The sequence below is a fragment of the Theropithecus gelada genome, chromosome 4 (assembly GCF_003255815.1).
Source record: "Theropithecus gelada isolate Dixy chromosome 4, Tgel_1.0, whole genome shotgun sequence".
NCBI lineage: Eukaryota > Metazoa > Chordata > Mammalia > Primates > Cercopithecidae > Theropithecus > Theropithecus gelada.
Genome location: NC_037671.1, coordinates 95,977,345 through 95,992,138, shown reverse-complemented (window position 1 = coordinate 95,992,138; position 14,794 = coordinate 95,977,345). Strand labels below are relative to the sequence as shown.

General features: G+C 39.2%; 1 protein-coding gene across 12 annotated transcripts in view; it reads right to left on the bottom strand.

Annotated features, from left to right (window-relative positions):
* KLHL32 (kelch like family member 32) overlaps window positions 1–14,794 on the bottom strand; it is a 241,582-nt gene that overhangs the window by 164,234 nt on the left and 62,554 nt on the right. For all 12 annotated transcript variants that reach the window (XR_003119167.1, XM_025384114.1, XM_025384099.1 and 9 more), the window contains one exon: window positions 4,378–4,465. Coding sequence is in view for 10 of the 12 variants with exons in the window: in XM_025384114.1 (XP_025239899.1) it covers window positions 4,378–4,400 (23 nt within the window). In the remaining 2 variants the exon portion in view is untranslated. The remainder of the gene's footprint in view (window positions 1–4,377; window positions 4,466–14,794) is intronic.

The following is a 14,794-nucleotide window of genomic DNA, read 5'->3' as shown; positions in this document are numbered from 1 at the left end:
ACGATTATTCATAACTTTAAGCCTTTAACTTTCATTCTGGAATTGATCACAAAAACTAATAAATCAAATGCAGAGAATGATGTTCATTATATCATATTCCCTACTCATACTGAATCACTGCTTTAGTGCAAATTGCTACTTCAAGGTCATAGAGTTAACATTTTTGGTCACAGAAATCCTATAGGGTTTGATGTTCATGGAAAGAATTTTGATGAAGTTCAGTCAGTTTTAAAGTTGTAAATTCTAAAAACAGCTATATGGTTTTAAACATCTGCATTTCAAATTTTAAAATCCAAGTCAATTTCTATGTCAGTGTTTACCTACAACCTGTATATACAAAAAATATGTAGTCGTTTTTAAGTAACACTACCAATAAGGTGTTACATACTTACATATTAAAAACAACCAAGTGGCATAAAGATTCTCATTTCTTAAGTAGGCTACTTTATACAAGAAAGAAAAAGACTGGACAAAAAGTCTGACAGTAATAATTATGCATAATTATCTCAATTCAGTCTATTGGTGAACTATCAAGTAAGTGTCTTAAATCACTTTATGTAGTCAAAATATTTTCATGAAAATTAAAGACATTAATATTTTTAAAATTCTATTTAAGGTGGTAGGCTATTAAAGGACCCTGTAATAAAATAATGTTATTTCTATAGAACACTTTATAATTTATAAACACTTTAAAATGAACTTGGTCAATTAATAACAATGGTCATAATAATAAGCAAAGAAGATACAATATGCTTAGACAATTATTAAATGATGAAAACTCTGTAGAAAGGAACGTAATTATAAATGAATAATTTTGTTTCCTTCCTTCCCTCATTCATTTACCCAGCAAATATTTATTAAGCCTGCGCCAGGTGTTGTGCTGGGTACCAGGGATAAAATGGTGAGCAAACCATATGTAGTAGCAGTCCTTAGCAGTCCTCATGGAACTTTCAGTACAGTGGGGCAGTTACACATTAATCAAATAATCTAGCCTCCCTAAAGAAATAATACTTGAGCTGCTGGCTGAAGGATGAGAACAAGTTAATCTGGTAAAAAGGAAGGTTTTCCAGGCAGGAGAACAGCAAATGCTATGATCCTGTGGCAGGAGGGAGCATGGCCCTTACAGAGTGTCTACAGAAAGTTAACAGCTAGGGATGAAGAAGAACGTGGTGCAGGTAAGCCCCGAGCAGCAGAAGCCTGAGCCCACTTGTGCAGGAATTCTGGGCCAGGGTATCCTAAGGGCAATGGGAAGTCACAGAAAAGGTCACTCAAGCTGTAGTACCAAGAGCAGTAGGGGAGACTGGGCCAGACTAGAGCAAACCCGGCCTGTGACTATGGTTCAGGTGAGTGATGGAGTTGGACCTTGGAGCCCAAAGGCATTCGGATGAAGTTTCAGAAAGGTGAATGGGATTAAAAGTTATTTAGAGGGAAAATCTACAGGTCTTGGTGTTAGATTATATATGGAGGTGAGTGGGAGGAAGATTTCCAGAAGACGCCTACATTTCTGGCTTATACAACTTGGTATTTCCAGAATAGGAAACAAATGAAAGAGGATCAGAATTGTAGAAAAGAATGATGATGAATTTGGTTTGGGACACGTTAAGTTTGAGTTGTCTTTAAGACATCCAAGCACAGATGTCAAATATGTAGCTTGATTCATGGATCTGGAGCTCAGAAAGGAGTCTTTGCTAGAAATGTAAATCTGCAACTCATCTGCATAGGGAAGGTGACAACACAGCTGTATCTCAAGAACATGGCTGAGAAACAAGCAACAGTCAAAGGTTGCTGAGAATATATGAAAGATCGATTTGAAGCACAGAGGCAGGTTTGGGCTTAGTTGTGGGAAAGGATTGCCTCTGGAGTGGCAGGGAGTCAGTGGACCAGAAACACATACTAAAACTCTGGGCACTTTTTGGCTTGTTGAATCTAAAGATTTTTGTGGAACTAGTCTCTACTAGACAATATAGGCATGGAAATATGAATAGCTCAGTTCATCCAGATTGGGGTTTTCTCAAGCAAATGCATCAAAAATACAGGAAATGAGAGAACTTAAGGGTTTAGCAACAGTGATAGAATCTAAACTGCTTAAGAAGGAAAATGAAGAAAGGAAAGACTGGATGGGTTGGTAGAAAGTAGCAGGGCCAATAAATGAGACATTACAGTGAGGTCACAGTATGACCATAACAGGGGTAAATCAGCAAGCTAGAAGGAGAGGAGGCTGCGGTGAGAGTAAAATGATGGATAGTGTGATTTCAGAAACAGAGTAATTACTGAGGATGACAAGGTCTGAGGTGTGGCCATGAAACTGGGCAGCTGAGTGCAGGGAGAAGGTCTTTGGAGACAAGCAGATTGAAGGTCCAAGGACCATGAAGCAGACACATCCTCCATGCTGACACTGAGGGCCCTGGGGGTACAGTAAGGGGTTCGTGATGAGGAGGAAGACTGCAAGCCAGGTGCCGAAATACTCAGTGAATAAAAGACAATGACCCCGACCACAGTTAGGAAGAGGAGGGCCTGAGAGAGATAGAGAGCACCATCTTCAGAAGAGATGTTGTTTTTGTGGCTGTGCTTTCTCAATCAATCAATCTGTGGAGTAACGGTCTAGAAGCAAAACCATGCCCTGGGATGATGACAATCTGTCTACCTGTCCTTGACATACATGAGATGTGAGGAAATAACAATGCCAGTACTTTGAGAGGACTACAGGGGAAACGGTCCTCAGAGGAGGATGGATCTCAGTGAAGTCTGAGACGAACAGAGCTTTTCAGGACAAGGAGATGATACAGCAGAAGGTGTGGTTGTGCTGTGACACTTCCACATGGCACAGTGAGAGAGTGTGAGAGGTGGGGAAGGGAGGGCTCTGGGTTGAAGCAGAAAAGGAGACAACATTATAGAGATGATTGCACTGTGGAAGACAGATGACCGTGGAATGGGAGTTGATTAATAAGAATGGGATGGCAGACTTAAAAGTAAAAACTTATTTTAAGTATGCACACTGATCCTGGTAGCCAGGAATAAATAGCTTGGCTGAGGTGGTGGCAGACAGACACCATGGTCTCCATGTGCTGTATTGGTTGGATGCCAGGTCTAGAGCAGGGTTTCTCAGCCTCAGTATTACTGACATTTTGGGCTAGATGTTTTTTTGCTGTAGGGGGTTGCCCTATGCATTGCAAGATGTTTAAAATGATTCCTGGCCTCTACCCAGTAGATGCCAATTGTATCCACAGTCCCAGTGACATCCAGAAACATTGTCAGATATTGCACAAAGTACCCTGGTGGTGAAATCATCCACCATTGAGAATCACTGATTGAGAGCAAAAGACTCACATGGGGAGTGCAGAGGCGTTACACCTGTTACAGCAATGTCACCAGTTCTCAACACATTTCTGGAACAAATCACCTCTAATAGCTTCAGAGTCACGGAAAGAAACTGGTCTCATTACTTAACAAACACCCAATTCTTAAGAAAAATGTATTCCCCAGGTTTATCATCTTTCTTATTATTTGCTCTGAAGGTATTTTGACTGTTCCCTCAGAGGATGATGCAGATTTACCTCCAGTGAGACTATTCAAATGAATGCCATGCATTTTCTCATTGGCTGCCCCTCAGTTTCTGGAATGTGCCAAGCTCCTTCCTGCCTCAGGGTATGCCCCCCTTCAAATCTCAGGTATACAGCCTGTCTCAGGAAGGCATTTTCTTGCTCTATCTATCCTGCACTTTTCCTTCAGAGCACTTTCACAATTATTTTTGCATCGTTACTGGTGTGCTTATTTGTTTAATGACTGTTTCCCCCATAGAATATACATTTTAAGAGGGAAGGAACCTTATCTGTTTTATTCATAGCTGTGTCCTCAGCACCAAACAGAGTACTTGGCTTAATTAATATCTATTAAATAAATGAATTATTAAAAGGAAATGTTGTGAGCATTTTGAGAATAAGCATTGTACTCCCCAAAGTGATTGCCTTAAAGGAGGCTCTCTCTCTCTCTCTCTCTCTCTCTCTATATATATATATATATATACACACACACACACACACACACACACACACACGTATGTATACTTTTTTTATTCTTTTTTATGTCATATACCTTTATAGTAGCATACCTTTGTCTGAAGAAAGCATCCTAAATAAGAAAAAAATATTAAAAAGCAGTATGATTCAAAGAATCAGGAAACATGTTTAGGTTTGACAAATAACTAGGTCACAGCAGTTAGTCCTTGTGCTACCATAGTAAATTCACAAAAGCTCTGACTAGTTTGTTGATTCCTTTAAATATGCATTAAGTCCCTGCTCTGTGCTTGATCCTGCAACGTGCAATGCACCTATTTCAGGGCTCACTACAGCATGCAAAGACACATCCTGCAGGACATACCTGAGGCAGCGTTCAGACGGCATTTTCCAGCTGGGTTCCTCAGGTTCTCAGCCTTAGAAGTGTGCAGAGGAATCAGCAAGCATTCCAGCTGAATAAAAAGACAAGAGAAAAGGGTGCATTGAGCTAAATGCAGAAAAGCACACTTTGGGTCTTCCTGATGCTAAAGCTTTTGAATTCCAGGGAGGCAGCTTGGAGAGTTTTACTGTCCACATAAAACATTCTGACACAATGCTCCTTTAACAAACAAGTAATTGTTCTGGACATTAAAGTTTTTTCACTTTATTGAAGCTTCAAGGACTAGGAAGTAAAATATGTTTGAGAATCAACAATAGTAATTAAGTGTTAAAGTAAAAATTAAAACACCAGATGGGATGGCCAAAGGAAAAAACTAAGATTTGATAAACCACAAATCTAAACCACAAATACTAGTTGACTTGTCATTTATAGAGATTTCATTTTCCTTCCAAATATGATTAGTGGAATTAAATTAAAATCAAGTACCTCATGGCTAAGTGTCTATAGAAATACAATTTTCTATTCAAGAAGCAGATTTCTGAAAAGTAGGTGGAAAAAATAACATAGAGAAGATAAAAATTAGTAGGAAATGAAAAATGGATTCTTATAGAGGCTTCGATATTGCGTAATTGAAATATATAACAGGATGCAGTTGTCAGGCTTGAAACTGCTCCTTGGCTATTCAAGCACACTTACTCATTTAGTCCCTGCCTCCATTCCCCGTCTTTGCTTTTCATCATTGGAGTAACTCTGACTAGAAAAATAAATTATTTGAATAGTCTTGGTCCTGGTCCATGACTACACTTTACAACCCTCAGTAGAGGTTCTAGCTCCCATTTTCTAATGCACCCAAGTGGCTAAATTAATTAGAATCTGGATAAGTTAAATAGGCTTCCTTCTGTCTCAATTTTATTTTGAAAAGCAATAACAGGATGAAAATGCTTATGAAAGGAATATGTTAAGCTGTGCCTATTTCTGCTGATTTGTATAAAAGAGAGAGCTACGATTTACAATCTGACCGAAATACAATATTTGTTATATTGTATACAAACCCTCAATTGGTATGACCGCATAATACTTCACATAGCATACCATCGTTGGTTAACTATTCCATTTTATTGAACATTAGGTTGCTGGGTTGCTTTGAATATTTTTCATACAACTATATTTTTGTTTCTTCTTTTCTTTAATTATTAAAAATAGTATGTCTCTACTTTCATTTATTTCTAATTTAAGTCTTGACGAACCTAAAAGTGAGTGTCATTTTTAATTGCCCCATTATGACTGAGCAGCATGGGCAGTCACAGTAATTCAAGGCACGTTGTTTAATTAGCCAAGAGACTTGCTTAGCAACCTAATGTTGCTACAGTGTCCTTTCAGAATCTAGGTTATAAACTCCAGTCTTTTGTCGCCTAACACAAACTCCAACAGGCATGGATACTTGAGCTTTAAAGCTGCAAAGAATATTTAATACTACAGGGAGGTGTAACACCTTAATCTTTCTGAAAGTCCAATGTTTTAAAAATACTCCCAACAACTGAATGGAGAACAAAAATCCTAAAGTTAAAATAATCTCAAATTAAATGGCACATCTAACTTGATATGTTTCATTTCAAACATGATCATTAAAAATAATAAGATAGATGAAATTTTCTTTTACAGACATTTATCGTTTGGAGACCAACTCACTAAATCAGGTGTTTTCTAAAATTGTTGAATTATAAGCCACTATATACTACAAAGCTTAGGAAACTGGACACCATTTTAAAGGTGAATTAACTAGGTGCCCACCAGTGGTAGACTGGATTTAAAAAATGTGGTATATATACACCATGGAACACTGTGTATTTATAGCCACAAAAAAGAAGAAAATCTTGTCCTTTGCAGCAACATGGATACAACTGAAAGCCATTATCCAAAACGAATTAACACAGGAACAGAAAAACAAATACCACATGTTCTTCTCACTTATAAGTGAGTTAAACATTGAGTATCCCTAGGCATAAAGATAGGAACCACAAACATTGGGGACAAATAGAAGGAGGCTGGGGACATGGGCTAAAAAACTACCTGTTAGGTAGTATGCTCATTACCCGGGTGACGGGATCATCCATACCCCAAACCTCAGCATCATGCAATATACTCATGTAACAAACCTACACATGTACCTGCTAAATCCAAAATAAAAGTTGAAATTATTTTTTTCAAAAGGTGAGTTAAAATGAGTTAAGGATTAATCACCACTGGAAAAGGTTTATTATTTACTATTTTTACTACATATTATTTACTATTTATTATTCCCTATGTTCTCTATATTTATATATTGGATATATATATACTGAATTAAAATTTGTTAGCAAATACATTTGTTTTTATAAAAAGTTTCCCTCACCATAAGTAGAGTGAACAACATGGCTACTTGTAAGCTCCAGCCAGACACCTTTTCTCCCTTTTCCCACTTCCTTGCACTTTTTCCCATGCCTAGTACGTAGATTAGCCCGAGGCTGTTTCCCTCCCACAGCCCAGGGAGATCCAGGCCAGTCTCCTGCAGTTCCCCTCCTCAGAATACAGAAATGATCAGAGCTGAGCCAGCTGAGTGGAGCATTAGGAAGCAGAGCAATATGAAGAAAGGCCAGAGTTGCTCTCCAGGTAGCCAACATTTAGGGCTCTCACACACTCTCAGAGACAGAACTGCATTTATCACAAATCCCAAAGGAGTGCTATGTGGGGCTGGAAGCAAATGAGATGACTCTTTTTCTGTCACTTAAGAGTGATCACCTTTGAGATCTCTTTCAACTGTGACCATCTACAATCTTCTGAGCCATTGGCATGACAAAGATTCTCTTCTAGACCAAACTCTAGACAGACTCCTCTGAGATCTTTTTCAAGTAGGCCCTGTCCTTGGGTATGTCCTCAGGAGCTTTGTGGTCAACTACTGAATAATGAAAATATTATTTTGGTGAACAGACAATTTATTGATTTTACTAAACACTTAAAGACAAGGAATATATAAAAATAGTTAAGAAAACATGTTAAAATTTTAAGTAGCCATCAGCCTTTCCATTCAGCTTAATGAACCCAGGAAGGAGGAAGGGATTTGCCTCTATTGCATAACTACTATAAAAAAACAAGGCATGGAGGGTACCAGAATAGCCACCCCAAAATATGCCTTCTTAGCACATGGATCATTTTGACCTAAAAGCCACTGAGAACCAGCAGATGCAGGAATAGCTCTAAACACAGGGTACCGTTGTCCTTTTGTAAAGAAAATTTACATTTATAAAGAACATTTTCATAATTTCTTTTCGTAAAAGGTCTCTTCCTTTCCTGGACCAGGAAGAGGAGGACTCCTAACTCTTATCAATGGAGAAGGTACTGACTTCAATCTGCACAATAAATCTTACTGAAAAATTCTTGTTTACAGTACTTTTCCTGGTCATCTTTCTGTAACTTGTCTTTCCCAGCCAGAAGCCCCAAATCCCTTTTCCTTTGATTATTCTAAGATCATATGTCAGGCCAAGTTCTAACCACTCCTTTAGGTTAGTCATCACTGGGTGCTCCCATGTGTATCTGTGATGAACATGGAAATAAATTTCTGTTTGTTTTTCTCTTGCTAATCTGTCTTTGGTGGTCTAAAAATATAGAGGCCCTGCTGAAAAATCTAAGATGGATAGAGGAAAGATTTTACCCCCTCCCCTACAACAGGCATCGTGGTTTTCATTTAACAGTGTAAAAGTTCAGCTACTGTAGTAACTTCTCAAAGTGAGAAATGACCCCCAAAAGACTAGTACCACAAATTTCAGTCTTTGTGATTAAAAATACAACCAAATAAATCCAGCTTGCAAACAAAAATAAAACACACATTTTACAAAATGAAGCTGTTTGTACATATCGATGTGCAACTAGGCTAGGCTAGTTTCTTACCTTTTCCAAGACTCAATTTCTTCATTTTCTAAAAATACAGATAATACCACCTTATCACAGGGCTTATAGTGTATGTAGCGTACCTAGTGCAACGGCTGACACATCACAGGGTCATAGTAAACATCATTGTATGTCTTCTTTTGTTATAGAATACAAATATGAATCATGTAGTGATTTGATCCAGTGACAGGAATCTCTGAATGTTTTCTTTTGTTTCACTTTTTGGTAATGTAGTTCGTATGCCAAATACTAGTGTTTGTAATACCAAAAATGTGTATAGCAGCAATCCTTCAAGGACTGTTCTCAAGACAACTTTATAGCTGGTGAAGACTCAGACCCCCCTCTCCAAGCTCTCCAGAGGAAGCTGGGCATTTACTCCCAGAAACACAGCAAACATTTCTTAAAATATAGCGATTTTTTCACATAATTGAAATTATTTACCACCCTCACCCTTAGGAAATGTTCATTAGTGGAATGTCCTCCATTTCTGGTAAGTCTCTTCAAATATAATCTGGTACATAGGATTGATGGGATCTAACCTCTTTATAGTCTTTATTTTTATTAAAATGTTTCAAAGTTGGTAGAGTCTCACTTGGGATTTTTTTAAGTCAAACTTGAAAATATATTGACACAGACAAAATAAATATATTATTAAACAGTAATAGTGAGCAAGTGAAACATGATTAAGCCCTCCAAACTAGCTGGCTAGCTTTTAATTACTTACTTCTAGTTGATCTTAAAACCCCCACTAGCAAGTCACATGACTGAACAATACATAACTAAACTCCCACTCGCTACCTTATGGGTAACATCTCTGACTATGGGTCACGGTAGTAATGGTGCTTATAGTTATTTTTCAGAAACTAGGGGGCAGCTTTTGTCTAGTTCAAGCCAGACGAGACCTTCACAAGTTGGTTGCACAGGCTGGGCCTGCAACAGCTGCCTGAAGAGGGAACTTCTTGATATCAGAGAGCCAAAAACTCCATTATCAGATTACGCTAGTGCCACCATTTTCTGCACATATATCCTATGAAGAACCATACAGCTTAATTACCCTTGTGCAGAAGCCCTAATTACCTCACCTTTCCAACTCACCAATCATCTTTCCCTACACTTTAGACCACCCCACTTTCTGTCACACACATACCTCCAAGCCCTATTTTCAGAGAGGTGTGTCTCAGATTTATTTCCCTGGCCCTGCACATTGAAGCCTTGTGAATAAAATCTTTTCTTTTTTGCAAAAACTGTCACCACAGTGATTGGCTTGCTGCATACAGGGAGAACAAGCCTGGCCAGTAACAAAACGGGGAGGAAAAAAGTAAGTGTCCTATAGGTCACCACAGTGATTGGCTTGCTGCATACAGGCAGAACAAGCCTGGCCAGTAACAAAACGGGGAGGAAAAAAGTAAGTGTCCTATAGGTCTTGATGACATACAAAGAAAGAAGGACAAGCTAAGTTAGTTTAATATAATCAATAAACATAAGATACTAAAAATTAAGCTACCTTAATTATGTGGATGCATACCAATCCTACCAACATATAAGAGACTGGTGAAGAACTCAACTCTGACCTTTTTCTTCTCTTGCCCAAATTACTATCTAAAGGGGTATGGGGAGTCATGCCCTACAAACCATAAAGTCTCATCCAAGGGGTTTTATTTAACCCTATATAATGTGGCTTGCTTTCCAACCTGATGCCGGCATAACATCACATGGCAGATAAAGAAAGACATCAAAATATTTTAACCCCGAATACATTTTCTTTGCCATATCTTGAAACAGTCCTCCAAAGCTGACTCTTGTGGACAAAAATCTACAGTCTGAAGAGAATCCCCTTCCTTGCCCTTCATTTTTTTCCTGATCCAGGAGACAACTGACTTACAATGTAGTCTTTCTGAAGCCTCTACCTGGGGACTACTTCTGTGTAATGAGAACCTTGGTCTCCACAACCCCTTACCTTAACCCAGACATTCCTTTCTGTTGATTCTAGTCCTCTGGACAATAATTAAACCCTTTCAACCAAATGCCAATCAGAAAATCTTTGAATCTACCTATGACCCAGAAGCCCCCGCTTCCAGCTGTCGTACCTTTCCAGACCAAACCAATGTACATCTTACATGTATTGACTGATGTCTTATGTCTCCCTAAAATGTATAAAACCAAGCTGTATCCTGAACACCTTGGGCACATGTTCTCAGGATCTCCTGAGGGCTGTGTCAGGGGCCACTGGTCACTCATATTTGGCTCAGAATAAATCCCTTCAAAATATTTTACAGAGTTTGACACTTTTTTGCCAACACTGGTTTATTCTTGCTATTATCACATATTTGTTTAATAATGTTTGAGTGTAATACTCCAATAATACCTTATAATTTTTAAAGAGAAAAACAAATTATTATTAACATGTTCAACATACATACATGTGGGAGCCCCCAGTGATGAGTAATTCAAAGGAGTGGTTAGAACTTGGCCTTACATACGATCTTAGGATAATCAAAGGTAAAGGGGTTTTGGGCTTCTACATGGGAAAGACAAGTTATGGGAAGACGACCAGGAAAAGTATGGTAAACAAGAATTGTTCAGTAAGAACAGGGAAAATGCTAGTCCTTCTCCTCCTGCACAGGTATTCATATGAGTGGCAGAGCAGACCTTTCTCAGTGTCTTGTTAAAAGGAAAGGGCACAAGTATACATATGTAACAAACCTGCACGTTATGCACATGTACCCTACAACTTACAGTATAATAATAATAAATAAATTAAAAAAAAAAAAAAAGGAAACAATGGTGATGGCTATAACAATGATGAAGATGATAGGACCTTAATTAAACACGTAATAAGTGTCCAGCACAGTGGACACTTTTCCCTACCTTATTTACTATCCCCATTCTGTTTGGATCTGGCTAATAAGGCATAATGAGGTCAAGGAATTTACTGAAAGACACACAAGTAACGAATAGTGAAATCAGGCTTCAAATCCAACAGACTGACTCCAGAGTCCATACCCTTAACCACACCTAATAGTAAAAAAGGGAACCTATTCCAGGACACGGTTATACCCTGAAGTGCTAAAGAGACCAAAGACCAACAGCCTCAGGCACCTAGTACCAGGACAGGTGAGTTAAGGCAACTTTGAATCAGTACAAAGGAGGTTTCCAACAATCTAAGATGCACACTGACTATGTAAGGTAATACCTCTGTCACTAGAAGTGAAAAATAGGACCATAACAGACTTGGCCTTGTTTTGAAGATGATTCAAATGTTCCTAGGCCTTCCTGATCCACAGAAACCAAAGGCCAAGGATCAGAACCTGCAACCACCGCATGCTGGTGTCTCCCAAGGAGGCCCTGATGTGGGCTGAATTGTGTCCCCCCGAAATTCATGTGTTGAAGCTTCCAATACCTCAGTATGTGACTGTGTTGGAGATTTGGCCTTTAAAGAGATAATCGAGGTTAAAAGGTTACTGGGTGGGCTGTAATCCAAAATGACTGACATCCTTCTAAGAAGAGATGAAAACATTTTCTGATGGGGCTGTTTGTTTTATTCTTGTAAATTTGTTTGAGTTCTTTGTAGGTTCTGGATATTAGCCCTTTGTCAGATGAGTAGATTGCAAAAATTTTCTCCCATTCTGTAGGTTGCCTGTTCACTCTGATGGTAGTTTCTTTTGCTGTGCAGAAGCTCTTCAGTTTAATGAGATCCCATTTGTCAATTTTGGCTTTTGCTGCCGTTGCTTTTGGTGTTTTAGACATGAAGTCTTTGCCCATGCCTATGTCCTGAATGGTACTACATAGGTTTTCCTCTAGGGTTTTTATGGTTTTAGGTCTAACATTTAAGTCTCTAATCCATCTTGAATTAATTTTCGTATAAGGAGTAAGGAAAGGATCCAGTTTCAGCTTTCTACTTATGGCTAGCCAATTTTCCCAGCACCATTTATTAAATAGGGAATCCTTTCCCCATTTCTTGTTTCTCTCAGGTTTGTCAAAGATCAGATGGCTGTAGATGTGTGGTATTATTTCTGAGGACTCTGTTCTGTTCCATTGGTCTATATCTCTGTTTTGGTACGAGTACCATGCTGTTTTGGTTACTGTAGCCTTGTAGTATAGTTTGAAGTCAGGTAGCGTGATGCCTCCAGCTCTGTTCTTTTGACTTAGGATTGTCTTGGAGATGCGGGCTCTTTTTTGGTTCCATATGAACTTTAAAGCAGTAAAGGATATGAACAGACATTTCTCAAAAGAAGACATTCATACAGCCAACAGACACATGAAAAAATGCTCATCATCACTGGCCATCAGAGAAATGCAAATCAAAACCACAATGAGATACCATCTCACACCAGTTAGAATAGCAATCATTAAAAAGTCAGGAAACAACAGGTGCTGGAGAGGATGTGGAGAAAGAGGAACACTTTTACACTGTTGGTGGGATTGTAAACTAGTTCAACCATTATGGAAAACAGTATGGCGATTCCTCAAGGATCTAGAACTAGATGTACCATATGACCCAGCCATCCCATTACTGGGTATATACCCAAAGGATTATAAATCATGCTGCTATAAAGACACATGCACACGTATGTTTATTGTGGCACTATTCACAATAGCAAAGACTTGGAATCAACCCAAATGTCCATCAGTGACAGACTGGATTAAGAAAATGTGGCACATATACACCATGGAATACTATGCAGCCATAAAAAAGGATGAGTTTGTGTCCTTTGTAGGGACATGGATGCAGCTGGAAACCATCATTCTTAGCAAACTATCACAAGAACAGGAAACCAAACACCGCATGTTCTCACTCATAGGTGGGAACTGAACAATGAGATCACTTGGACTCAGGAAGGGGAACATCACACACCGGGGCCTATCATGGGGAGGGGGGAGGGGGGAGGGATTGCACTGGGAGTTATACCTGATGTAAATGACGAGTTGATGGGTGCTGACGAGTTGATGGTTGCAGCACACCAACATGGCACAAGTATACATATGTAACAAACCTGCACGTTATGCACATGTACCCTAGAACTCAAAGTATAATTAAAAAAAAAAAAAAAAAAAAGAGGCAGGAGAATCACTTGAGCCTGGGAGATCAAAATTCAGTTCCCAAAAATGTACTCCAAAGTTAATAAACTCTCTGGCCTCTAATGACTGCTCTTGAGGCAGGGGGAGCATATCACAGACTAAAAATTATGAAAAGCATCAGGAATGCATACAACAACATCAGATATTAATAACTCCTATCTAAAATCCTCAAGTTTACAGATTATCTCCAGTTTACAGATGAGAAAGCTGAAACCCACAGAAGCCTTAACTCTGTCTTCTCCATACGTGACACTGAGGATTTCCATCGTTCTCTTTGTGAAAATAAAATGTTTTACATTTAAAAAAAAAAAAAAGAAAGAAAATGTGGCACATATACACCATGGAATACTATGCAGCCATAAAAAAGGATGTTTGTGTCCTCTGTAGGGACATGGATGCAGCTGGAAACCATCATTCTTAGCAAACTATCACAAGAACAGAAAACCAAACACCGCATGTTCTCACTCATAGGTGGGAACTGAACAATGAGATCACTTGGACTCGGGAAGGGGAACATCACACACGGGGGCCTATCACGGGGAGGGGGGAGGGGGAAGGGGGAGGGGGAGGGATTGCATTGGGAGTTATACCTGATGTAAATGATGAGTTGATGGGTGCTGACGAGTTGATGGGTGCAGCACAGCAACATGGCACAAGTATACATATGTAACAAACCTGCATGTTATGCACATGTACCCTAGAACTTAAAGTATAATAATAATAAAAATAAATAACTAAATAAATAAATTTTAAAAAAATAAAATAAAATAAAAGAAGAGATGAAAACATACGCAAATACAAAGGAAAGACCGCATAAGGACACAGGGAGAAGGCAGCATCTGCAAGCCAAGGAGAGAGGCCCCAGAAGAAACTCACCCTGTTAACACCTTGATCTCAGACTTGTAGCCACCAGAATTGTGAGAAAATAAATTTGTGTTGTTCAAGTCACCCAGTCTGTGGTACTTGGTTATGGCAGCCCCTTGCCAGTCTCTTCTAAGTTATTATGGCTCAGAGGCTGTGCCAGGCCTGCAGACCACACTACCTCCAGATCTGGGATGGTCTGTGTTCTGCTCAGACAAAGCTGGACCACAGGCATGCTGAGCAATCCATGATGGTGGAGGCCTCCTGGGGCCTGAGACAGTGGCCTCTCCACTACTGTCCTCTCGGAGCATCTGGCCCCCAGCTTTCACTTTCCAATCAGTGTTCCTCTTTCTCTAGGCACTAAACCCCACCACTCTTGCAGGAAATTTCCTCTGGGAAGTTGCTTTCAACATCCAGGCATATAGTTTGCTTGTTTTACCAGAACACTCCCTTCCACCTTTCATAAGTACTGTGGGGGCCCAAGCAGAGAGGGATGAGGGTCCAAAGTGTAGACACACAGCTATGTGCTTGAAGCACC